The 25,788-nt window shown below is 45.8% G+C and overlaps 1 protein-coding gene across 4 annotated transcripts in view; it reads right to left on the bottom strand.

Moving 5' to 3' along the window:
• MYO5B (myosin VB) overlaps nucleotides 1-25,788 on the bottom strand; it is a 363,462-nt gene that overhangs the window by 119,438 nt on the left and 218,236 nt on the right. For all 4 annotated transcript variants that reach the window (XM_063639552.1, XM_055299641.2, XM_055299651.2 and 1 more), the window contains exons 10-14: nucleotides 24,430-24,695; nucleotides 13,090-13,171; nucleotides 12,405-12,545; nucleotides 4,447-4,569; nucleotides 3,402-3,485 (exon numbers count right to left, since the gene is read on the bottom strand). In XM_063639552.1, the coding sequence (XP_063495622.1) occupies nucleotides 3,402-3,485; nucleotides 4,447-4,569; nucleotides 12,405-12,545; nucleotides 13,090-13,171; nucleotides 24,430-24,695 (696 nt within the window). The remainder of the gene's footprint in view (nucleotides 1-3,401; nucleotides 3,486-4,446; nucleotides 4,570-12,404; nucleotides 12,546-13,089; nucleotides 13,172-24,429; nucleotides 24,696-25,788) is intronic.

Genomic DNA, 25,788 nt, shown 5'->3' with positions numbered 1-25,788 from the left:
AGTTAGAAACATATGCCTCATAGGGCTACTATGAAAACTAAAAATTTTAAAGAAAATAGACTCACTCAGTAAATGATGAGCTTTAAAGATACTAAAATGACAGATGCTGCCAGACATGACCATCTGCCCGAATGGTGTAGAGCATACTTAGAATCATTCTTTGATTTGCAGCTGCAGTCTGTGTATAGCCCATCTGCAGGTTTATGGTGATACAGCATCAATCTTTGCTTTCTGTCTTTTGAGACGTCTGAAACAGGCTAGGAGGGACTCAGGGTAGAGAGTTCTCAAGCCCTCCTCCAGTTAGGGTCTGGTCGGCCAAAGCCCTTCTTGGTTAATCTCAGTGCTGCTAGCCAACATTACAGCATCTCAGGGGTGTTGCTGGGATGGGGACAGGGGTGGCAACAAGGTCACTGGCTCTTTAGATGTTTTAGCTGGTGAGGGGGAAAGCTAGCATTGTGGTTGTGGGCAGGAAAGAGAAGGAGGAAGCTGCATTTCAAGAGTAGATCATACTGATTTTGTCCTCCAACTTAGCAACATCTATACACTTTTGATGTGCATACTCTTTGAACCATCATCAATCTGCTTCTAAAATTTTACCCAATAGACATAATTGTATGCAAAGATACACATAAAGGATATTCATTGCTACATTATTTGAAATAGCAAATTATCAGCAGTTGTTTAAAAAAGAGAAATAGATGTGTACTCATGTGGAAAGACAACCAAGACACAATGGTAACTGCGAAATTAAATTACAGAGGACTGTGTGTCTATAATGCACTTACTTTAATCTTAAAAAGATGTACCAACATGCAGAATAGGGTATATTCTGACCCATCAAAAGATGGGTCAAGGAGTGGGAAAGAAGACTTATTTTATTTCCACACTATTTTAATTTTTATGAGCTTATATTTAATTTCTAATAAAAATCCAGTACCTGCAACTAAAACAATATTCTTGTATAGAAAAGAGCTAACACAGCAGGCCTGCATCTGCTATCCTTAGAAAGGCTGCTTGACCCCTGGCTGGTGTCAGGGGAACTTGGATTTTCACCATTCCCTGATAAGAACTGTTCACTGTGCCTAAATTGTTCATGCAAACAATAATCTATGTTGAGCATCTGCTTTCCTTCTGGGAGTTTGGAATTTTGGTTTGTGCTAGGCTAAGGGTGCCTACATAATCAACCCCAAATAAAAACCCTGGCTGCCTGGGCTCAGGTAACCTTCCCTGGTAGGCATGTCAAAAGAAGTGTCATGACTTGCTTCTAGGGGGAATTATGTGCATCCTGTATGACTCCAGATGGAAGGGACTCTTGGAAGCTTGTGCCTGGTCTCCCGGAGACGTCACCCCATCCACCTCTCCCTTTGCTGAATTTGCTGTTTACTTTTTGCTGTAACAAATTATAGCCATAACTATATGCTAAGTTCTGTGAGTCTTCCTAGCGAATGGTTGAACCTGGGGGTGGTCTTGGGGGCCACCAACCCACCCTTATCATTCTCTTCCATAGCACCTTCTTCTTGACCTTCTTAGCATTACCACAATTTGTAATTCAACTGTGCATCTTTTTCACTAAGTTCCATGAGATTAACTACATGTGTTGGTTACCACTATATACTACACAAATATTCAATAAAGGTGATAAATAAAAATAAGGGAAAAGCAGCTCAGCTATTAATAAAAGGTAACCTACTGGAGAGTGAGTATAACAGAGTTTTCCTGGCACCACTCCTCTTTAGATTCTGGAATCCCCGAGAGTCAAATTAAGATGCTCAGAAATCAACACAATGGCAGAACCAGACTCTGTATTAAATAAAAAGTACCCACCTCTCTTCCCTCCATCCCTCGTTTCTGCTTCTAATCTGAAACGAGAAACTTCTACCAAGACAACAGAGTTTTCTGGCCTTATAGGTCGTCACAGGCCTCCAGGCATCGTAAGAGACCACCGTGAGGAAGGGGATCCTAGTGCTCAGACCACTTCCATCTACTCTCTTTCCTTGTGCCTTGGGGCTCCTCCCTATGCCACCACCCTCATGAAAAAAATGGAAAAAGTCACATTAACCACCACAGAGTGGAAATCTAAAATCTTAGGGAGCTGCAAGGTCAATCTTGCGTTGAACTCCAAAGTGATATTCAATTTTACCCACAGCCAATTTGTCCCAGTGATGACTAATTCTCTGATGTTCCAGATATCCAGAGATCACACTGGGCAGGGGTCTGTTCTTGGCAGTCTGCATGCTGCTATTGACTCAAATCCTCCCTAAACCCCTCACTACGTGATAGAACAGGGTTTACTTGGCTTTATGTCCTGGGTCCATTTTGCTGGATATATTTTCTCCATTCTATCATCTCATCCTATTGCATTCATCTAAAGCTTATCACAAAGAGAAATTAATCTGCCATTTCTCCAATGTTATCAGGCCCCTGCAGTGAGTTCAGTATCATGTGTTCTGGGAGAAAGCCTCCTAAATCCTGGGAAGTTCCCCTACCCCCAGCCCCAGGTTTCCTCTGCAGGGCTAAAGCCAGCAACAGCATCTGCATCAGAGTTGGCTTTTAGAATGCCAGCGCACATGCTTCCCCTGACTGCACCACTCTCTCCCCCTGCTCCTTCTCTCCTTTCACAGTTACCTGTGTGTGTCTTCATCTGCCCACTCACAGCCCATTAGAAGGGGAGCAACCAGAGTGTAGACTCTGTCTTGCTCATCTTTGTGTGAAAATGGTGTGTTTAGGGCAGTGCCTTCCAAAGCAGGTGCTTAGTAAAGATATGTTTGGGTGAACTGGTGCCTTCTTTCCTCTACCTGTAGAATGGACACAATATTTGCTACCTTTTCCCTATGCTTGGAAATAAATGAAATTCTGATAATAACAGAGAAAGAGTCCAAATTACTAGATTTAAGTGTTCCTTAAATCCCACCTTCTATTCCATTAAGTTTCTGCTTATAGAGAGGTTCTATAGACTGCTGAACAAATTAAATGCAGATACTAGATGTGATGGGGTTTAAATAATCTTACATCTGCAGGCAGGAGATGGAGGACAGATGACATGATGGACACCAGCTACATTTCCATCACTGTGCTCACCGTCCTCTCTCTTCCTGTCACCTCCCATGCTCCCCTATCCCCTCTATTAGCAGGCATCTTTCCCAGTTTTCTCCCCCTACCCCTACACTCCTTGCTTTCTTCCCTCCATCAGGCCATACTAAAGTGTCTTCAGACAAGATCGGACACATTCACAGTGGTATGGCCATTCAAGTGTTTTCATACTGAAATGACCAACAAACCCCTTGGCCTCCTCCCTGCCCAGCATCTCTGTCTTTCCACCCCAAGGGGGTTGCATCACCACTCCCTATCCAGCACTGGCCGTGGGCATTCCTGCCCCACTCCCCACTTCTGACACTCTTTACCTTGCTGGCCTTCAGGATATTGATCTGCTCTTCATACACTGTGTCTCTGTTTTTCTCCAGAAAACCATCAGAAAGGTACTCCACCTGGGGCCACAGCAACCAGAGAGAGACACAGTCGTTAGTGCTTCAGCAGTTTCTCAACCACTTTCATCTCATCCACATAGCATTTTCTGAAAAGAGCTGTGAGTAGATAAGAAACCCACAGATGTTTCCACTTAAAATGCAAACCCAATAAACGGTCAAGATTTACATACAGGGAACTGAGTATTCATTTTGTGGAAGAAATTGTTTTAAAGGGAGTTCCCATAATAACAGGTTTCTTTAGGGCTCTATAAATGCAGCTTCTCACCCACACCTCAGACCCAATTAATCCATCTGTATTTTAACAAGACCCTAGGTGATTCATACACACATTGCAATTTAAGAAACACCGGCTAGTGCATAGCAAACAGAAATCCACTTAGACAAATTCTATGCACGCACCAGCTACTGAGAAGGCAGCCCCCTGAAGAGCAGCTACACCGGCTCCAGGTAAGAAGCCAAACCATTCAGTACTTTGTTTTCAGCCCTCCCTTCTCTCTCAAGCTCCATGAGGGTAGACTCTTAACGGCTTTAGAATTTATATATACGTGTGTGTGTGTGTGTGTGTGTGTGTGTGTGTGTATAGACTATAGATATACAGACATATGTGTGTATGTATAGATGTGTGTATATGTGTATGTGTATATATACATATATACATGTATATACACACATCTATACATACATATATATACACGTATATATATGTGTGTATATATATATATACGGATATATATATGAATGACTGGGCAACTATAGCACCCCCTGTGAAGTTATGCCTTGTGGTAAGCTTGGTATCCCCTAGAAGTAGAGGGGTGGGTAAAAGAGGATGGAAGGGGAACCTAGCTGAGGCTTCAAGCCATTTGAATTCGGAAGGGACAGCCTTCTCTCTAGGTCTAGAGCCCACTGAGTCTACTTAGAGAGGGGCCAAGGGAATACCCAAGCCAACAGAGAGGAGATCCACCTTGTCTGCAAAGTGGACGATGATGAAGGCCGTGTTGGACATGCGGGGCTTCTGGAAGTGCTGGCTGCTGGAGTGCCGGTCATAGAGCTTCTGAGCCCAGTTCTGGTCAGTTCCTTTGGGGACCTGCAGAACCACAAGATAGGACAGAGTGCTTTGTGAAGAGGAAGAAGGAAGCCCTGGGTTGCAGCAGAGGGATGGGATCAGTAGGCTGGCTCTGTGAAGGTTGATTCAGCCCTCGAACCAGGACCTTAACTGGACAGTACAAAGAATGATTCAACCATACATGTTCAGGATCCGGCCACAGCATGCCCTCATCTCATGTGGGCTGGCTCCCGTGGGACCTGTGGGAGCAGCTGAGCCTGCTGGTTGGCAGACACTGGAAGTGCTAGGGAGGATGAGGGTGAAAGCCAAGGTCAAAGGAGCAGAGTCACAGCCCACAGGACCACCTGAAGGTACTTCCCTGCAACTGGGGCTGTGACATCAGCATCACAAACACATCCACCTGCAGTGCCAAGCTCACCTACTCACCCAGACGAACTCCTGCCACAGGAAAGCCTACCTTCCCTCCCTAAACTCACCTAAATACCACTGTCCAGGTCGGGCTCAAGTCTGTCCTTTCCTGACCACTGTTGATCTTGCTTCTCTCTTCTTTGGAATTCCTCACAATCAAGCTCTTACACGTGCCCTAGCATATTGTGCACCCCTGAGTTTTGGGTTTCATCACTACAAACTGTAAGTTTGTTGTGATCAAGGACTGGTTGTGCCTTACATTGTTTATGTGTCCCTGAAAGAACTTAGAACTGGGCTCTGGCCATGCAGTGGGAACTAAGTACCTAGTGAGTGTTCTACATGGTGCTGATCTCTGCATCTCTCACTGTCTAAAGTCAGACTTAGAGGTTCCACTGCATTAAGAATTCTGAAGGGCAGCCCCTTTCAATATCTTTACGGATGGCTTTAAAATTAAAAAGCATCTTACTTCATTGAAAATGTAACAGAGTCACTGTAACCACCACTCAAATTGTCAAGGATGACAGCAACTCTTCCAATGGGAAGGTGCTCCCTCCTCTGTCATCCCTGGTCATCGCTGCACACACCTACTGACCAGAATCAGTCCAGTCCTCAGTACAGGTCACTAACTGACCTGCCCTTCTTTAGTTTAGATTGCATATTTGGATCAGGAAGGGTTGAAGGTGACCCTTGCACTAGCCATTTACAAAGGGATTTTTATGGTAAACTAATAAAATCTGCACCATAAAGAAAATGCTTACATACTTGGGAACCAATTTCTTAAATCCTTTATAAGCAAACTGATTTTGCTCAAGATTCATTTTGGCATAATATTGAATACTCAATGCTAAGCACCACAGGAAATTCAAGAAAAGAAAACTATCTTGAAGGAGGCTATTAATTGTACTGGGCAGACAATAAAATATATTTAATTCAGCACTTTCTATATATACTGTTTTATATTTGTCTCCAAGCATTCCGTATTTAGAACTACCAGGTGTGAAGGAAGGAGGGGTCTTCCCAGTATGGCTGTCAGGACCGGGTGGGACAGAGGATGGGCACAAGAGGGACCTAGAAGGACCGGCAAAACTGGGGCAGACAGAACCATGGTGGGAAGCCCACATAGGCAAACACGTAAAATTGGCTAGGAACAAAATCATCTTGCCTTGGAGATGAAATTGGACTTCTGTGAGAAGACTCCATAATCCTACATATTCACTAATTCAGATTGGCATGAATTAATAAGCAGAGGAAACCAACAACCAAGGTCAAGTGTATACATATTTTCTGACAAGGATCAGTCTCTGCTTTCACTGCCCACCCCACCTCCAACTAAAAATAAGGGCCGGCAGGAATTAACAACGATCAAGAGTCTCAGATGATACTCACAGCTAGTGCCCACAGTGCTTATTGTTTGCCAGGCCATTTTCTACACATTGTAGATGTATCAACTCATTTAACCCTCATACAATCATGTCAGCTAGGTGCTATGTTTGTAAACATTTTAGAGAGAAGGAAATGGAGACAGAGAGGTTAAGTAACTTGCCAAGGTCACATAATGGGGAAGTATCAGGTTGGTGCAAAAGTAATTGTGGCTTTTGCCATTAAATACCAGAGCTGGTGTTCCAAGCAGGACAAGTTAACTCTTCCTGCCTGATGACAGAGTTTTAAAGGCTGCCACAAAAGCAGAACAAGGTAGAAGGTGCTTATCTCCAGAAATCTTTCCATAGAAATAGATTTTAAACAGCCACAGGAGAAAGAAAAAAAATCTTATTTTTTGATAACTTCTGGGTCATGGATATCGGTAGCTCCATAATATGCAGCTGAACTGAATCCTTTAAAAATGAAATCCACATACTGCTTATATGAACTTCTTTCTGCTCTTCTCAAAGCAATGCAGAAAGACCACTGAGCCAGAAGCCGGGACTATAGCTCGGTCCTCGTCTAGGCAGGTTCTGTCCCTCAGAGGCCTAAATCCCTCTGACCTTGTGGTACTGGCCACTGATCACATCAAAAAGTAAAGGTCCCATCTGTATTAAATGCCCAGAATAGGCAAATCCATACAGAAAGAAAGTAGATTAGTGGTTGCCTGGGGCTGGAGGGGGGCAATGGGGAGTAGCTGCTAAAGGGCTGTTTTATGGGGTGATGAAAATGTTCTGAAATTGACTGTGGTTGGTAATGGATGCACAACCTTGTAAACATACTAAAAACCACCAAATTGTATACTTTAAATGGGTGAATTGTATGGTATGTCAATTATATCTCATTAAAGCTGTTAAAAACACGTTAGACCCGATTCCACTCATTGCTAGTAAAATAAAATAGCAAAAAAAAAAAAAAAAAAAAAGGCAGGCATGGCAGTGGGGGGATGCAAGTTCTGGGCTCCCTAAGCCCTTCTCAATGTTCCCTGTGGAACTCTAAACAGAAACTGTACTCTCTATCACAGACGTTGCCATCGCTGGCCTGGAACATCTGAGGCCAAAGCCTGCCCCCAACAAAGCTGCTTATAGGAGCTGACTTTTAAGGACCCAAGGCCAACCAGGCGCAATGGCTTACACCTGTAATCCCAGCACTTTGGGAGGCCGAGGTGGGAGGATGGTTTGAGCCCAAGAAGTTCAAGACCAGCCTGGGCAACAACACAGGGAGACCTTATCTCTACAAAAAACTTAAAAATCAGCCAGGCATGGTGGCACTTGCCTGTAGCCCCAGCTACTGGGGAGACTAAGGCAGGAGGATCGCTTGAGCCTGGCAGGTGGGGGCCGCAGTGAGAGCTGTGATGACACCACTGTACTCCAGCCTGGGTGACAGAACAAAACACTGTCTCAAAACAAAACAAAACAAAACAAAACAAAAAAAGCCAAAAAAAAAAAAAAAAAAAAACAGACCCCAAGGCCAGTTTTTCTATGTCTGCTTCTTTTCTCGTCCCTGTCTTCCTGGGCCACTGGCACCAACCTTCCTGGTCACTCACTGTCTCCTTCCATTCCATACTTCATGCCTTGTACCCCTGCTGACCTCTCAAATCATTGTACCATAAATACCTCTGGATCCCCAGCCTCTTTAAGGAGTACCCTCGGGCCCCTCCCCTTTTTGCCATCACAGAAGCCCAGCTGGGCCCCCCAGGACTCTGCAGTCCTCACTGCTCTCTGGAATGGAGGCAGCTCCTTCCTCCTCACCTGCCAGCCACCCCCAGTGCCACTTCCAGGCCTTTATTTTTCACCTTTACAAAATACCCCTCTGCATGCTCAGCAAAACATTAATTCTAGATGAATCCAACTACCCATTCTCTCCTTACCCATACCTGGGTGGCTGGATGAGACTACACATCAACTCATCTTCCTTTAACCAAGTCCTGCCATTATACTTTTATACAAGTACTGCAGCCAAAAAATAAAACTGAATTTCACTCGGAGAATCACTTCTATGGATTAAGACACTGTTCCTAGATCTAAGCAGGAAGTTGATCTCAACAACTCCTAAACACCAATTTACGGTCTTTAACCTCAGCCAAACAATCTGCGCACTCTGCAATTTCTCTGTTTACTGGGCAGCCATTCTCACCTTCCTCCATTCTCTTCAAGCTTCTGACCCTGCTGCCTCTCAGCAGATGCCTCATCTCCTCCTTCATGGGGAAATAGAGGCTGTGAAGCAGAAAATCCCAAATTCCTGCTCTAACATGCAGAAACTCATCTGCACCCACAGCCATCCCACCTTTCTGTCCTTTTCATGGAAGAAAGGCCTCCCTCCTGGCTGGCCTTCCATCCACCCACCCCTGCCTCCTGGAGGGCCTCAGTCCACCCAAGCCCATGCTCCTCTCTCGTGCCGCTTCCTTTTCACAGGCAAGCCTCCGAGTTCAAACTCGCCATCTCCACTGCCTCACCTCCTGCTCTCCTCAAATTACTGAAATTAGGCTTCTGTCCCAACAACTCCCTTGGAAGGAAGTCCTCCACCCAAGGGACTCATGGAGGCCCTCACCCTGCTGAGCTCCTGGAGGCCCTGGTTCCCTCCCGCCTGGCCTACCACATGGCCTCATGGTGCTGCCCCCTCCAGGCTCTCCCCACCTCAGCTTGCACACAGTCTGGGAGACCTGCTGATCTGATCATTCACATCTGACCCCCTCTCCCCTGCTTCTCCCCGATGGGCTGATACCTAGAGCCTTCAGGGTGAAGCCCAAACGCCTGCTCAGGGTGGAAATGGCTTCTCATTCTCCCATGGTCCCTACTTTCCAACCTTACCTGCCCCCACCAGGAGTTCCAGACAAATCAGATCACTTCAAATTCTCCAAGTGTGACATTCCCTTCACCTGGAATGCCCCCTCCTCATCTGACTTCGCTTGGGAATGCTCTCCCCACGAAGCTCTTCCTTCTGTCATTTCCTCCACAGTGTTTCCGGTTCTTTGTCATCAAAGATGACACTTCAGTGCTTGCCTGACCCTCTCAAGAAGTGCTGACATCTGAAAAGCAGGGACTCAGTGCACTATTGCGTGAACATGTGGTTCCTCGTGTGAATGAATACATAAATGTGGCAAGGGCACTTCACCTCCTTCCATCACAGGAGTCACACCTCTACATGAAAGCGCTAGACAAGGAAACCTTTGGGGCCACTTCTTAAGAAACCATAATCCCCTGATCTGAATACACAGTAAACCCTCCTGACAGCAGGCTGGGCCAGGAGAGGAAACAGGGGGTGGGGGACACTGGCGTCCCCACCGACTGAGCTGATTTCACTCCACAGTCCTGAGTGATTTCCTTTCTTCCAGGAAACAAAGAATCCTCAGGGCACAGGGCAGAGCCTGCCACCCGACTCAGACCTGCTGTTGATTGCTCCAACACCTCCAACCTGAGACAGCACCTGGGTTTCACTCACTAGAATTGCATCCAGGGTTCAAGGTTGCCTGTTCCTCTGAGAGAAAGTGGACTGATGAATGGGAAGAGGATATTAGGAAATCCCAACCCAAATAGGGATTAGAAGGCAGCAGGGGCTGGTGGGCACCTACTCCCCACCTGCCACCAGACATCTTTGGAGAGTCTTGTTAAGAGCAGCCTGGAAATTAACATTTCTGACACTCAAACACCTTCTTGGAGGAGTGGGCTTGGGTAATGGAGGAACAATTTTAGTCTGTGGCTTGTTTGGGGCCTGTCTGCAAAGAGGCTTTTCCACCTCAGGTGGTTTAATACCCAGGTCCAGTCTGCACTCTCCTCTGCAGCTGTGGCACCAGTCACAGGCCCTGGGGAGCGCTCCCTGCACGCTCCCCCTTTAAACCCACAGCCACCCCATCTCCACACTTCTTATTTAAACCCCAGCTCGCTACCCTGCCTGCCACTGCACAGCTTCCCCAAGAAAAGTGATTTTCCCACAGGCTGCCTCTGCACCATGAGTCCGATCCTTCATCTGACTTTATGTCCTGTCACATGGCATCACAGAACTCAACTGTTCACAGTGCAATGTATTATTCGCTCTCACCCTGCAAAGTATCTGAGAGACAGGGAGGAAAGGACGTGTCTGAGGCTGCTTCCACAGCCCAACAGGATCCTTCCCAAGAGGGACCGAGCTGCCCAGCCACGGCAACTCCAGGGGGATTCCCTAACCTCCTCAGGCTCAGAGACATGGGTGCTTCCAGGCCCCAGTATGTTTTAAAGTCAGGTTCATTGCAGAATAATTTCCATGCAGTAAAATGCACCCTTTCACTGAAGCGTACAGTTCAGTGAGTTTTGACAAATGTAATAACACCTGTTGGCTTAAAATCCACCTGTTACTGATGCTCTCTATCAGACTATGCTAAATCATCCTGAATTCCCAGAACAATTAAACCTGTTACAAAAAGTCTCCACATTGTGGACTTTTGTCTTATTCCTTAATGTGGTGTTCAACTCATCTCCTTGGCCACCAGTGTGAGTTTACACATGTCACATCCACAGTACCACCCAGTGTCTTGACATGTCTAGCCCCCACCAGCCTGACTGGCAGGAAACCCAGGCTTTCCACAAACCTGTGTAGGACAAACTGCCTACTCCATGTGCCCTGAGAACTGTGTATGACCTTCACCTTCACCACTTGGGAGGAGAGTGAAAAGCCAGGGTCCTCCTTGAGTACTGGTCCCAGGGAGCCACACCAGCTTAGCATCCCAGAGGCCTGGGTTGGACACAGGACATGGTGCTGCCTTTAGCTTCGGTGGTATGGAGCTGGAGGAGAAGGTCACTGATGGAATCTCAAAAGAGACTGGGGAAAAGGAGTATGACCTTGGCTGAGTTTGGGAAGGGAGGTGGTGGTAGTGGATGCTGAAACCAAGAAAATAAAAGTGAGTCATGAACAGCAGGATGGCCTAGGCTATGATTTCAGCCATTTAGCCAATGCTACTCAATCTAGGGACAATTGTTTTACCTTTACTGCTACCTCTCAGGTTAGGCAAGCCTGGACAAACACTTGCTACACTGAGAGATTATCTCTGCTTGGATATTGATTCTGAGGATGAAGCCCACATCTCTAGTGAAATGCTAAAAACCTTCAGGAGGTAAAAAAAAAAAAAAAAAAAAAAAATATGCAAGCTGTAGAATTGGTACATTTTTCTCTGTCTTCTACTGTTTCCCTTTCATTTTCAAAGGCAACAAAACTAGGAGAGCCCTTCTGGAAGGAAACACCTCCTACCAAACCATCAAGCCACATTTAAGCCTTTACAGGCAAGATGTGGGAGAGCAGAAAGTAAAAGTAAGTGGGTTCTTTCCCTTGCAATAGCAAGAATCATGTGGCTTTTACACCTGTTGATTAGTGTTTCCATCCCTGGAGGAACTGGTATATATTTACCCCTTTTAGCAATCAACCACTCAACTGGGAGAGATTTTGCAGATTAGATGCAACCCCTATCATCAAGCAGGAAACCAGAGGCTAAAGAAGTTAGGTAATTGATAAAACCCAGATCCTCTAAACCTTACCCTCCCAGTGCTGCCAGGCACTCTCCAATCTGACAAGTCAGCACTCACCCTGTCTCACCAGGTACAGCCCCTCAGAAACCAGATGGGGAAATCTATGAATTTCACCTGCCACCATGCCATGCAGCTCTATCAGTCACAAGCCATCTGACCTGGCATTAGCGATCCCAGACTTCAGTCTTCACTCCCTAGGGATGCCCATTAGATGCTGCAGTTCTTCTCTTGGCACCTAGGCCACCTGGGACATCAAGTCCAAACCACCATCATATCATGCCAACCCATACCACCCAGGCTCCCCCAAGAGAGGCACCTGTTTACCAGTGTAGCAACACCTGCCAGTCACATTAAACATGTTGCCTTCTAGCACACAGAATGGTACACGCTTCTAGTATGCAGCATGCCAACGCTTCTTCCAGCACACTGAAGGCCAGCTGATCACAGATGAAATTCCACCTTTGAGATCTTATGTGATTCCCTTGTACCACATCCCTACCCTAGAATTGAACTAATTTGCATCATCAGTTTTACCTTACATTCTTCATCCAACAGGTCCAAGATACCCAGCTTGGCTTCGATGAGGTCGATACAAGGTTGGTTATCATAAAAATCAATCAGGGTCCAAGGGATCTGTTCCTTCATGTATTCTTCTTGCTCCAGTTTGAAAACATGCTAGGGCAAGTTAAAAGGTCACACGAGTGAACTGCAGGCACACCTTAACATTCACCTCCCCCACGGGCTCAGGGAGTTCTGGGTACTGGAGGACAGCAGAGAACTGCCAGATACGGTTTGGATGCTAAGTCATAGTTATGACTGCAGAAAAGCAAAGCACAGTTAGGCGATTCCTCATGCCTGGGTGAACACTTCCTGGGGACACTTTAACAATCACCTGAGTTGTCGTATTCCCATTCAATCATAGGAAGCCCCATATCTGGCTTGCTGTTGCTTAAATACCCTAGACACCTAGGCTCAGAGGAATGGGAGTCAAAGCCAAAGACAGGATCATTTCCCCTCTCAGCACAGTTGCCCCCATTCAATTCTCCCTCCTGAGCAGTGGAAAGCCCCTTCCAAAAGCTGCAAGTACCACCAGGAAAACCAAGGGATATCAGAACACAGCCAGGGCCCATCCACCTCAGAGGAAGAGAAGTGGCCTGGCTGTCCCTCCCAGAGGAGTCTCCCCCATCCTGGTACCCCCAGGTCTAGAAACCAAGCCTACCGAGTTGAACTGCTGCTGGAGCTTTTCATTTGCGTAGTTGATACAGAACTGCTCAAAGCTGTTTACCTCAAATGTCTCAAACCTACAGAATGGAAAGAGAAGATAAGAGAAGAGACATCTCCTTTCAACAAAGGAATCACTGGGACTTCAACAAATCTGCTCTGACCCAGATCTCCCCCAACGCCACCACAGAATCCCCATTGTCTCATCTTGTGTTCAGAGAGACCACTGTTGCAGATGTTAGCACTACACAGAGCCTAATTAAAGAACATATGTCTATTTTCAAAACTAGAAAAAGTAATGACAGCAGGAAAATTTTGGAAAAGAAAGTTTAAAAAAGAAAGTCAGCAATGATTCTATCATTCATATTGACCACCAGTTATATCTTGGTGAGTTTCCTTTTAGGAATTTTGCATTTTTGAAAAAAGTCAGAACTATGTAACGTCTTACTTATTTAATTTTATTTATTTATTTATTTTGAGACAGGGTCTGACTCTGTCACCCAGGCTGGAGTGCAGAGGCACAATCTTGGCTCACTGCAACCTCTGCCTCCCAGTCTCAAGGGATCCTCCCACCTCAGCCTCCCAAGTAGCTGGGACTACAGGGACACGCCACCACACCGAGCTAATTTTTCTACTTTTTTGTAGAGACAAGGTTTTGCCATGTTGTCCAAGCTGGTCTCAAACTCCTGGGCTCAAGTGATCCACCTACCTCAGCCTCCCACAGTGCCGGGACTACAGGCGTGAGCCACCACACCTGGCCTTACCTTCTATTATTATCATTTAACATTCCATTGAAAACACTTCCCCACACCACTGTTCTGAAGGCATCAGTTTTAGCATCTGTCTCATCAACCACTGTATAGATCAGGGCCGTGGTCTAGACTTGGGAATTGCAATGGTGTCCAGGTGAGGGGACAGGTGGTGCTGAAATTCAGTCAGCCCCCTCCCAAGCCCCAGAGGGGTGTGTTCCATCCAGAGGTGACACCTTTTCTCAATTCACACAGGTGCCCATGAGCTGGCAATGGCCCCCCTAGAGATGCATCATCATTTAACCACACCCCCATTGGGAACATTTTGGTTGTTTTCTCAGTTGTTAGCTGCTATTAGTTTTGTGACAAATTCTTTGAATTCATAATTCTTTCCTTAGGATGCTATCCTAGAGAAATTACCATGTCAAACAGTACCACCTTTCTTAAAAGGTAGAAGCAAATTAACTCCTGGAAAGGTGGAACTAATGTATGTTATGACCCCACCTCCAACCTCACAATGTATGAAAGTACCTTGTTCTTCTAATACTGGTTAACAGTATTTTGTTTTAATCATCTTTATTGAGTTAGCCTTTACACACCATAAAATACACCAATTTTAAGTGTATATTTTCATGCATTTTTCTTAAATTTTTTTTCTCAACATCTGTTGATGGGTGATGCATTTTTGATAGAGAATTTTTAGATTGAGATGTTCTGTGAATATTCAAACACAGATGGAGGACATTTTCATCACCTGGAAAATCTCCCCATGCTCCATTCAGGTCAGCCTCCAGTGTTCTCCCCATCTAGTCCTGCCCCTCTTCACTGGGAGTCTGGGAATGGTAGTGTATCACAGCTCTTTGGTCAACTGTGTAATGTTAGCTTTTTAAAGTCTTTGGTTCCTTGGAACATAAAAAGTCTGAATTTTAACTTATCATTACTACAGCTCAACATTTTTCTGTGTGACTGTACTAGTCATTGTACTTCGTAAATTGTCTGATGCTTGATCAATTTTGTTGGATTTTAACTTTAAAAATGGACTTATTTGAGCACTTTGTATCTTAGAATATCAACACTATCATTCATTGCTTAACTCCAACGTGTGCAATATGGCCCAATCTTTGGGCAGGGGAAGGTGGAACCGTCAGAGGGGGGGATGCGCAGCGTAGTGGGCAGAGGCAGGGGTCCTCCCCGCAGGCTATGCTGGCTACGCCAAGGGGTCTGGAATTTACCAGGCGGCAGCAGAGAGATTCTGAAGGATGTCAAGTTAAGAACTGACAATCTCACCTGCACCTTAGAGATGGGCAGGAGAACAACTGTGAGCCGGGGGAAGGTGTACAAGCCTGGAGGCACGAAGGTGAGCAAGGTAGTTCTTACTACAGTAGGAAGCCAGAAAGATCCAGTCAGGGCCTGATGTACGCTGCTGGTGGCCAACCAATAGAAAGGTTCTGGACATAAAGGAAGATGTGGATGAGAGGGCCTCAAATGACCAACTGGATGTGCAGATAAGACCCAGGCAACAGGATGGATGTGGTCACACTCACCATGCCGGCAACATTATACACACATTGGCAGCTTTAGCTACAAATGCTTGCAGCCCACCTTGTATGCTCCACAGCAGCATCGGGCTGAGGGGTGAGAAGGGCAGAAGCCTATGCAGAAGAGATGGACATTTTCTACCTCTTCTCATTCACACACACTTTTCACACAAACACACTTCTTCTCATTCACACACGCACGCACCTCTTCTCATTCTATACCGCCCAATGCACCAGATGGGCGGCAGTGGCCCCGCTAATGAGAGCCCGCAGAACACTAAGCCCAAGTGCTCCACAAGTTCTGAGTAATGCCCCCAGCAGCCAAGAGTTAGGGTTTATTATTAATCCCATCCTGTGGCTGAAGAAACTGATGGGCAGGGAGACTGAATAAGCTGTGCTGCCCAAGGCCAGAGAGTCGGTAGGCAGAGAGGCAGTGTATGAACCCAGACAGTCTGATTTCTGAGACCACAGTCTTAATTCAGAGAGGAGGAAAAGTTTCATGAAAAAGGAACAACAAATGAGGTGGAAGGGCTGTGAATATGGAGGATGATGTCCTAGAAGGAGGTATTTGAGCTCATGGTGAATGGGAAAGGGCCAGTAATACCAACGAGGTAACAGCAATGGACACAGGCTCCATTCAGCCCACTCCATGTCTCTACCCTTTCCATTCTTCAGTACAACTAAATTTTCTCAGTGTCATACAAAATGTCATGCAAGCCCTTCCAAATAGAGCATAGTCCCTCAGTACCACCCCAGAGAGAAATGTTGTAGCTGGCCCTGGTGGGGTCTGAGGATGGTGATGATGGAGAGATAGCACCTATGCAGAGGGACCACCACAGATAGAGGCATCAGACATCCAAAGGGGCCGGGCCGGTGCCCAGAATGCATCAGGCTTCTCCCTCCCTAGTGCTCACCTCCCCCATCAAGGTATAAAACATGGAGGAGTAGGAATTCATTTAGAGATTAAATGAGTCGACTGCTTGGAGACAAACCACATTAAAGCACAGTCTTTGGCCATGCCCATGTGTGAGAAATAACTCTAGGTTGAAAAAACAAGATCAAAGATGTAAAGTGTATGCTGGGATGAAGGAGGCCACCCCGTGCACTCCAGACCAAGCAGGAGAAGCACTGTGTCTGCCAGTCACTGCCTTGAGTTGGGGCCCTTCCAGCCCAGATGATAGTCTTAAAGACTGAGCTATGTCCCTTAGAACCTTACTGCCTTCCCCGATCCTCCACCCTGAGAGAGGCTGCTGATGACAGCCAAGTCCCAGAGGAAATTCAATTAATAAAACCTAGGTGGGAGATAAAAGAGCCACCCCAGCAATTGGCCAGATAATAGCAATTGGGTGTGCTGGCAGAGCTGCGCTAAGCTCCACAGAGGATTTAAATATCTCCCACTTGTCATTTTCTAAAGGTTTACATTGGTAGCACTCCACAAAGAACATTCTCATTAATTTGAGATGGCCTGAAATTAGCTTGTAATTTTCCTATTTCTAAGATATTATCTGGTAACAATTCCTCTGCCATCTAGCATAATTACTTTAATGCCGGAGGCCCAGAAATGAATGAGGGGCTCGGGCAGCTTGGGGAAACATCTAAAATGACAGACCTCAGAAAGCCACAGTCAGGGAGATCGGGTAACTTTTCCTTTACAATGGAATTATATTTGTAGTAATTCCTCCCATCAACAGAGAAGACTTTTTTAAATAAACACAATGAATCAATTTATAGTTCATAACATTAAAGTGTCACAAAGAAATTTATATGCTAAAGAGAACTGAATTTCTCTTGTAAAATCAATGTTGAGAATATTTAAACCAGAATCCTTGGGCCGGAGGAAGGTCAAAACATAGAACAAGACTCGATGCTGAAATGTGGCATCTGGTCTCTCGATGGCACAATGATCACACTGTTTCAATTTCTATTTTCATAGTCGAAAACTATACAATTTCCTTCTCATTCTACCTTAAGTTCAGAGTGTAGTAAGGGCCACAGATGCCTCTACAAACAAGGTAGTGTCCGTTGGAAAGTGAAACTGCAATAAAAAGTCAATTAGTCACTAAGTTAATGATCAACCTCCTTGAACCTCTCACTCCATGACCTGGAGAGAGAACAGAGAGGCAGTGAGATGCTTTGAAGATTGGGAAACTCTACGTTCCCCTGGCACAGGTCAAAGGAACTAAAATCTCCTAGCTCAGCCTGGTCTTTCCAGTTTATAAAGCTCACTCTCCAGCATTCTGCCTTTGGTAGACTGAAAAGATATGGACTATAGGTTAGATACAGAGGATAGCTTCCAGGGAATGATTATTAGAAGTCGCACAGAAAATATAATGTGGGGAAATTCTCCCTGGAGAAGCCTTTAAAAGCAGGGCCATCATGCATTGGTGTCAGAGAAATGATCCAGACATCCTTTCAAGGTCCCTTTCCATCTTGAAGCCTATAAAATCTCACAAGGCCACCCTGGGTCTGTCACAGAGGCCAACCCTTCTGATTGCTTTACTGAACAACCTCGGGATGCTGGCTGCACCTTGGAATGGCAGGGCCTGCATCCTGCTCAGGTGCTTCTCTGTGCCTAGATGCCCCAACCCAGGACTAGTTTTTTAGAGAGAACACAATCCCAGGCACTGTTCACTCCCCAAGGTGAAGGTCAGTTATTCTTCTTGAGGAGCTAAATCCACTCAGTTTGCCAAATGCTCCAATTCCCAGCTCATCTTCAGGCCTGAAACTCCAACGCAGGATAGGAAGACACCCACTATAAGGCGATCCTCTCCCAACCTAACAGCCAACTGTCCCAAACTATGAAGACTGCAAAGATGAGCAAGTCACAGTCCCTGCCCAGAAGAGCTACTGGGCAGATGATAGGAAATTAGTACATTAGAGCCTCCCCAAGGAATAGAAATTGTATGTGCTGTAGGCTTTTAAAAGACAATGAGGCCATAGTGTTCCCAAACCAAATGGAGGGTCGGGCTGCTTATTCTCGTGGCCCAATAACAAGATGCAGATGAGCTGGGGAGGAACAGAGTTTTTACTTTCTGCAACCAGTTACAGGGAGAAGGCCTGGAAATTATCGCCAGCCCAACTCAAAATCACAAAGTTTCCCAGAGCTTATATACCTTCTAAGCTATACGTCTACATGTAAGTGTGCATTCATCCGAAGACATAAGTGATTAACTTCTAACCTATAACTAAGATCTGAGTCTTGAAGACTTTCCTCTGGAGCTTCAGTAAATTTACTTAATCTAAATGGGTCCAGGTGCTGGGGTGATTACCCTTATCTTGTCTCCTGCTAAATCACGAAGGTTTGGGGAATTCCTTCAGGCCCCCCAGTAAAGTTGTTTCTAGAGGCCTGGGGAGTTTCTTCAGACCCCACAATAAAACTTGTTTAATCTTAAACAGGTCCTGTTAAGAATTCCTTCCTTATTTTGTCATGCTTTAAGGCCCAGGAAGGGCATAGGCAAGACTCTTGATGGGCTCTTGTTACATTCCAGCCTTTGTATGAGGGCACTGACTTTTTTAGCTTTTAATATTTAACTTAACCACTCAGTACTGAAAGAGTTGCTATAGAGGCCTGCGTTAGTGAGACCTGGTCTGCCACAATAGTGTGGGAGTACTGGCATGGACAGAGAGAAAATGGAACTTCATCTGAGCCTTGGAAGCACACAGTGGTGTCAGGCTCCAGGCACACTCCAAAGGGCCACCTCAGAACAATTCGGGAAGGTGGAGCCTGGCTTTAGAGCCCTCTTGAGCTATGAGGCTTTCCTAGGAGGCTGGGAGACTCCAGGGTGAAGCCAACAGCTTCCGATGATCTGCAAGGTTTGAGAACACTGTGGCCAGCCATGCATGTCCTCCCTGAAGAAGGCGTGTCCAGGGATCTTCTGGGCTGTCCAGGGCTGAGACACTGTCACAGGCTGAAGGGTTAATGCAATCACTGATTTCTCCCCCTCCATTTTCTGTGAAACCTTTTGATACTGGCTAGAGAGGAGATGGGTAGCCTCCAAATAACTATTGCAGCTTTGAGGTTATTTTTGTTTATTTTGGAGAGTGAGACCAAGAAAACTAAAGCAAAAGAATATTTTTCCCCACCAAACAAAGGTGAACAGTGGGTCTAAGAAGTTTACTTAAAATATGTTATTGTAGTCAACCTACAGAATGGGAGGAAATACTTGCAAATCATATTTTTGATAAAAGATTAATATCTAGAATAAGTAACAACTTGTAAATGAATATGTAAAACTCATTCCGCCTGCTCCCACACTGTGGAGTGTACTTTCATTTTCAATAAATCCCTTCATTCCTTCCTTGATTTGTGCATTTTGTCCAATTCTTTGTTCGAGACACCAAGAACCTGGACACCCTCCACCGTTAACAACACAGTGCTGGGATTATAGGCATGAGCCACCGTGCCCGGCCTTAAAAGCATTTTTAAACATACCATTAAAGAGCACCGAATAGAGTTGGATGCTAATTTATTATTAGGAAGTACCACAAGAAAGTAACAGAGGACTGAGGAGGATATAAAATCCCAGGAAATCCTGTGTCCTGCTTCCTGGGGTCAAAACTTCCCTGCCTTCTACCCCATTCTCTCCCCAACTGTTCCTCAGCAGAACTCATGAATCTGCTACAGCCTGTGTTGCTCCCAGGCCAACTGTCCTCAGCAAGAATGGGCTGGCCATAGCCAAAGCCCTCTGCTACCTTGGCATCTTGAAGGCTGAAATCAAAGACAAGTAAATGTGTATTTTTCCCAAATTGAAGCCATTTATTTCTTGTTGCCTCAAGGAGAGGATAGGAACAAAGGATTAGAGACTCTAGGGGAGGAGAGGTATAAATGATTAGAGACTGCAATTAATCAGGCCTAGAGAGGCAAATGCAGGTTAATGCAACCTGGAAAGGGAATCCCAGCCAAAAGCTGCCAGGATCTCCGCTATTAATTTCCATGCCCTGCCTGGTCAAAAATACCCTGAAGGTGACTTCATAGATCCTTGGTTAAGGTGAAGAGCTCAGCTTGGGGTGGCTAAATTGCTCTGGGTACTGCCTGCTTTGCACTTTTTGTGGAGCTGGGACAGAGGAGCAAGATGTAGGGAAGCTTCCACCAGACACTGGGGGTCTGGAACCGCTCAGAAAAGCCTTGGGGAAGGGCCTCTGCGCAGAGCACTCACCACAGTCATGGTGGAAGCAGCTGTGGCCCACGCTAATTTGTTTAGGAGCCCACAGCCTTTCTCCTCTACAAGCTAACTACGAGTCAGAACACACTGATGGGGAGAAATGTGTGTATACGATGCTGGCGTGTGTACTGCTTGCTTATAGAGAGAAGTGAGTGTGTATTCACTCTGGCTGTGAATTCTGTAGTAACATTTAACACATTTACAGGAAAAAGTGGAGTGGCTCATGTTTGATACAGAATTCAGTTCATGAATGAGCTTCACTGGCGGGCCAGAAATGCCCTAGATATGCACTGCAGCTCATCTGGGGACAGTTATCCCAGTGGAAGAAATCAGTGGGGGGGGCAAGGGGCAGAAGGGCAGTTCCACCCTCATTTCCTAGCTTTGCACATTTCCAACCTGAGAGGGAGGCAATGCCTCGTTCTTTTCCACTTCCTGGATGTGGCTGGCTGTATTCAGAAACATCCCAGTATTCTTTCTGTTCTCTTTGGACTCCACTTTTGCCACTCTTGCTCAAAAGAGACAAGGAGAAGTGAGAAAATCAAAGACATCAGGTCAGCCCCAGGGCATCCTCTATGGGTACTCAGGCATCCCCACACCTCCGCTAAGGAGTGAGACAATGGACAGATGGTCTTCTCCTCCAGGGTTTGATGGCCAGGGATATGAATAGAAAACTCAAAAAATAAACAACGCTTGGGTTTTCTTATGCCACAGAGGATGAAAAGCTCCTTAGAATCACTTCCCATGGTCGTGAATAGAATAAAGCCTAATGACTGGAGTGAGTTTGAACTGGGAAGGAGGTGAGTAGAGAGGGCGAGAAGTGGGGCTGAGTGTTATGCCCACTTCCAGGTAACCAAGAAATGACCACATTAAAAAGCAAAAAAGGCAGGTTTGGTGGGTTTCTGGAAGGTATGTGAAGTCCAAGGGAAATAAGGCAGATAAGACACTGTATGTGGAAAGGGGCAGATGACAGTAAACGGCTCACACACGCTATCCCAAGTCTCCACTCAGGATTCTGTGTTGTTTTCTCCCAGATTAAGAAATGACGTCACTGACCTGATAGATTAAAAAGTACTTCCAGACTCAAGCCACCTGCTCTTCTGTTAATTTGTTGATTTTAATCTCTTAAGAGTTCTCCTAAGAGTTCATTACATACCCTCTTACCAGAAAGAGAGCCTGGGCCAGTCCACATTTGTAAAATTTCTTGGTGAATCAGACCACTGAGTAGCATTCACTTCCATATTTAGGACATGTATGTAAGTTCTTTCTTGGCAACCAATGGCCCAGGCACACAGCTAGCTTGTTCACTCTGAATTCCCTTGTATCTAACTTGTTATCCTTAACTCAGAGAGAGTGTGAACTCAGCACTGCATTGAGCTACAGAGGAGTAACTGTGCATGGGGACTTATTTCTCTCAAGAAGAAGAGTCACTTTTAAAATACGACAACTTTGTAACAAAAAAAGTGAATTAGCTTCGGAGAAAGAATAAAGATTAAGAAAAAAACAACATAGCATGTCCGGAAGAAAGCACAAAGGGAAGGAAAATTCCCAAGAATGGCCTTATGCTGATGGCCCTGTGTCGGGACCCTGCCCTCATGGAAGAGCTGTCAGATAGTCTCAAAGGAGCCTGGAGGCCACTCTGAGATGGAGACACAGGTGAGGAGTTGGCACTAGGAACAGGAGACCAAGTCCTCCAGGTTGCCACCCCATCCATGGAAAACTATTGTTTTCAAACCAGACAAGCCATTCTTGCGATCTATTTCTCCCCTTTGGGCAGTCACAGGATGTTAGAGAAAACAAACAATTACAAAAATTAAATGGCAAATATAAACACAAAATCCCAGCTTGCACAAGCCGGGCTGACATCTGCGTACTCAGCAGCCCCAGGAGCCCAGCTCATGGAGGCCTCCTGAGAACAGCAAAAAACCCAGCGGAAGATCACAGGGAAGGGAGTAAGCAGACTATTTAAATTCAAGGCAGTGTTAAGATGATATATAAATACAACAGAACTGAGGCATGGTATTTTATATAGCAGTAGTACGTAAATCATAAAATTTTTACATGCTATTGACGAGTCTGCATGCTAATCTTCCTAAATCGAAACCTCAGTAAAATTAGATCCTTCTACAAGTGGATTAAGGGAATTGGGTCAGCTTGGGTTTCCCCAGGTCTTACTTGGAAGGTAATACCGAAAGGTCAGTATTTTGGGATATCCAATTACCTGAAAATACTCAAAGTAGAGAGAACACCACAGAATTAATGATTGACAATGAGACTGGAAGTTCCCAGAGAGCACACTGTTCTACGCTCTCCCAAGAGCAACTACAAGGGCTGAGCGCAAGGCAGGCACTCGATGGACCAGAGGAGAAGGGGCCTGCCCGGGGTCATGCAGCTGAAGGCCTGGGGAGGATGCCTCTTCTCACCTCCTGCTCTCGGTGATTCTCCACTGTGTGCTCCTTATCAGCAAGGAGGTTTGCCTTCACACTCTGCTCCTTCCTCACATCTTGGTTGCACTCCTGTTCCCAAAGGTGCCTCCCTCACTTTCCATATTCTACCCCTGTTTATACGATCCAGTTCAAATCTTAGCTCCCACATAAATCTTTCCTGAATGTGCAAGCGTGTCCTCTCCAGCCTTGAAACTTGTACAGCACGAAGCATCCGAATCCTCAAATAGACCCTTCCACAATTTCTTCTGATGCCTCTTATGTTACTTAACTAGTGCATGAGACAACTCTTTAGCATGTTCCTGAGGCCTCTGTGATATCAGAAATCACAAAGATTGTCTTTTTTCTCCATAGCATGCAACATAGTTCAATTTGAAACCCAGGGATGAGCAACAGCATCAGAGATGTAATTAGGAGAGCCTGTCTCCGCATGGGGAAGTGGCCTCTTCTACAGGGGACTGGCCTTTATTCCAACCTCATCACAAGGTCAGTACCGGGTGAGTTCCAGCCTGCTAAGCAGTTGTTTGCACTAGAGTGTCACTGTTCTTATGATGCTTCACTTCTATGGATCTGAATTTCTATTTTAAGATGCCATGACTTCTATAATTTAAAGATCCAGGAGGATTTAGTCTATTGTTAGCTTAAAGAGGACAGGACATTGGTCAGAAAAGAAGTGCAAGGTAGCTTGCAACCCAGTTCGTGTTAACTTCAAACAAGGACCTAGAAAGAACCTCAAGGAGACTGTGGCTCAAAACCTCATTTGAAGCTATGAAATGAAAGACCAGAGAGGGGCTGTGATCTGTGGAGATTCACTCAGCTGGTTGGTGACAGTCTCCCGATGGCTAGGCAAGTACACTTTCACCACACCACAATGGCTCTCCCTGCCAAAAATAAAGTTACAAATAACAGTCCTTTCAATCAGGCTGGAATTCTGAAAGGAAGAGAAACCTCAGGAATGACCACACACAACACAAATCTGCACAGCACTGGACAAAATTATGGTATTAAAATAGCCACCTTGACTGTTACAGTCAATGAGGTCAAATGGTAGATTGAAATAAAACATTATTGAGATACAGAACTTGAATCTAAGTTCCATTTCTCACAGTAACTTGCAAAATCACATTGGGCAGGTCATTTCCCTCTCTTGGCCTCACTTTCTCAGGTGTAAAAACGGATGCTTACAGGGTTTCTCATTGGGGAACTCCTGGTGTTTTGACAGGTACATTCTTGCTTGGGGACTGTTCCCTTACATTATAGACCACTAAGCCTCCCTGGCCTCAGGCCCCATCATTGTGTCAACTAACCAACTAAAAATGACCCAACACATTTTAAACTGCCCTAAGTTGAGAACCACCAGGAAGCTCTCCAAGACCCTGCTGGCTGTAAAGTACGAGCAGGAAGCCACTCCCAGGTAGCAGATAGAGTGAGACAGGCGGCAGACCTACCCGTAGATGTCCAGGACCCCAATGAAGGAGTGCTGCTTGAGGGAGGTGTGTAGGGCCTTGTTGATGTGCTCCACAATCCAGCCGAACAGCTGGGCATAGATGTGTTTGGCCAGGGCGTTGCGCGCATTGATCACCTGCTGCAGGGACATGGTCTTGACATAGGTCTCCGAGGTGGTGACCAGCTTGCGATGACACAGCCAGTGCTCCATCTGACTGTGCTCCACCCCTAGCAGTTGGCAGAAGTTGCTTAGGTGTTCATCCTGGGGCTGTGGGAGATGGGGGAGATAGGTTCAGGAGGAGTGTGGGAGACAAGCCACCCCCCACCAATGTCTTCCACCCTCCTGCCCAGAGGGAAAACAAGCCAAACCCAAGGCCTCCCAGCCCTCCAGAATCCCAGCACATCCCCTGCTTCCAACCCAGCAGTCTCTCTCTCTCTCTCACACACACACACACACACACATGCACACACACACTGCTAAGTGAAGATGACAGAACCCATAAGAGAGCAATGCTCAAACTGATCATTCCACCTGCTAATGACCAAATTATAGGACTTTAAAAACCAAAACATTCTCCATCTTTCTTGTCCCCTCCCTCCATGCCAGGCTGCTGCTGAGTAACTGGTAAGAGGCGAGTCCCTGAGTGAAGGGAGCAGAAAGAGAATTGAGAGCTTATGACCATTCAATCCATTCGGAGTAACGAACAGATTCACACCAAATGCAGTTTGCATCTGCTGAGGTATGCATGCAGTGCTTGACCCCACAGCCCAGAAAGCAATTCTCTTTCTCTTAGAATTCCTCACTTACAGGCATTGCCTTTGACCCGCCCCATCTAACCAGCTGTATGCTCAGAAACAAGCCCCCAGCTCCTAAGGTGGACGGGCCCTTTGAAGGCACTAGCCATGTCTCTCCCTTAGAAGTCAGTTCCCTGCTCTGTAAAATAACACAATGGGCCAGATCAATGATTCTCTTCTGGGTGGGTAGCTTAAGTGAGAATCACCTTGAGGAGTTTTTGAAATTGTACATGATACCAGTGAGTGGTTCAGATGTGCTGGGTGAGAGGCTGAAACGCAATGGACGATGTCACTCCCAGCACTGACCCTGCACTGTCCTATGCTTCCAAGCAGGCTCGCTTTCTTCTTAGCCTCAGTGATGCTAAAATCATAGAAACTGAACTTCTTTACCCCCAAGCAGCAAGTGTTTTAAGTATGTAAACAAAGTTCCTCAGCGTGGAAAGCTAAGATACATGGCAAACCCATGGACCACATCTTGACCTGGGAAGCATCTGGAACACTTCCACTGATAATATCACACATGCTCAGAGCTGGAAAGAAACTGGAATTCCTCCAGTTTAGGCCTC

The sequence above is a fragment of the Symphalangus syndactylus genome, chromosome 1, assembly GCF_028878055.3.
Source record: "Symphalangus syndactylus isolate Jambi chromosome 1, NHGRI_mSymSyn1-v2.1_pri, whole genome shotgun sequence".
Taxonomy (NCBI): domain Eukaryota; kingdom Metazoa; phylum Chordata; class Mammalia; order Primates; family Hylobatidae; genus Symphalangus; species Symphalangus syndactylus.
Note: the sequence above shows the minus strand (reverse complement) of the source record. Positions and strands in the feature narration are given on the sequence as shown.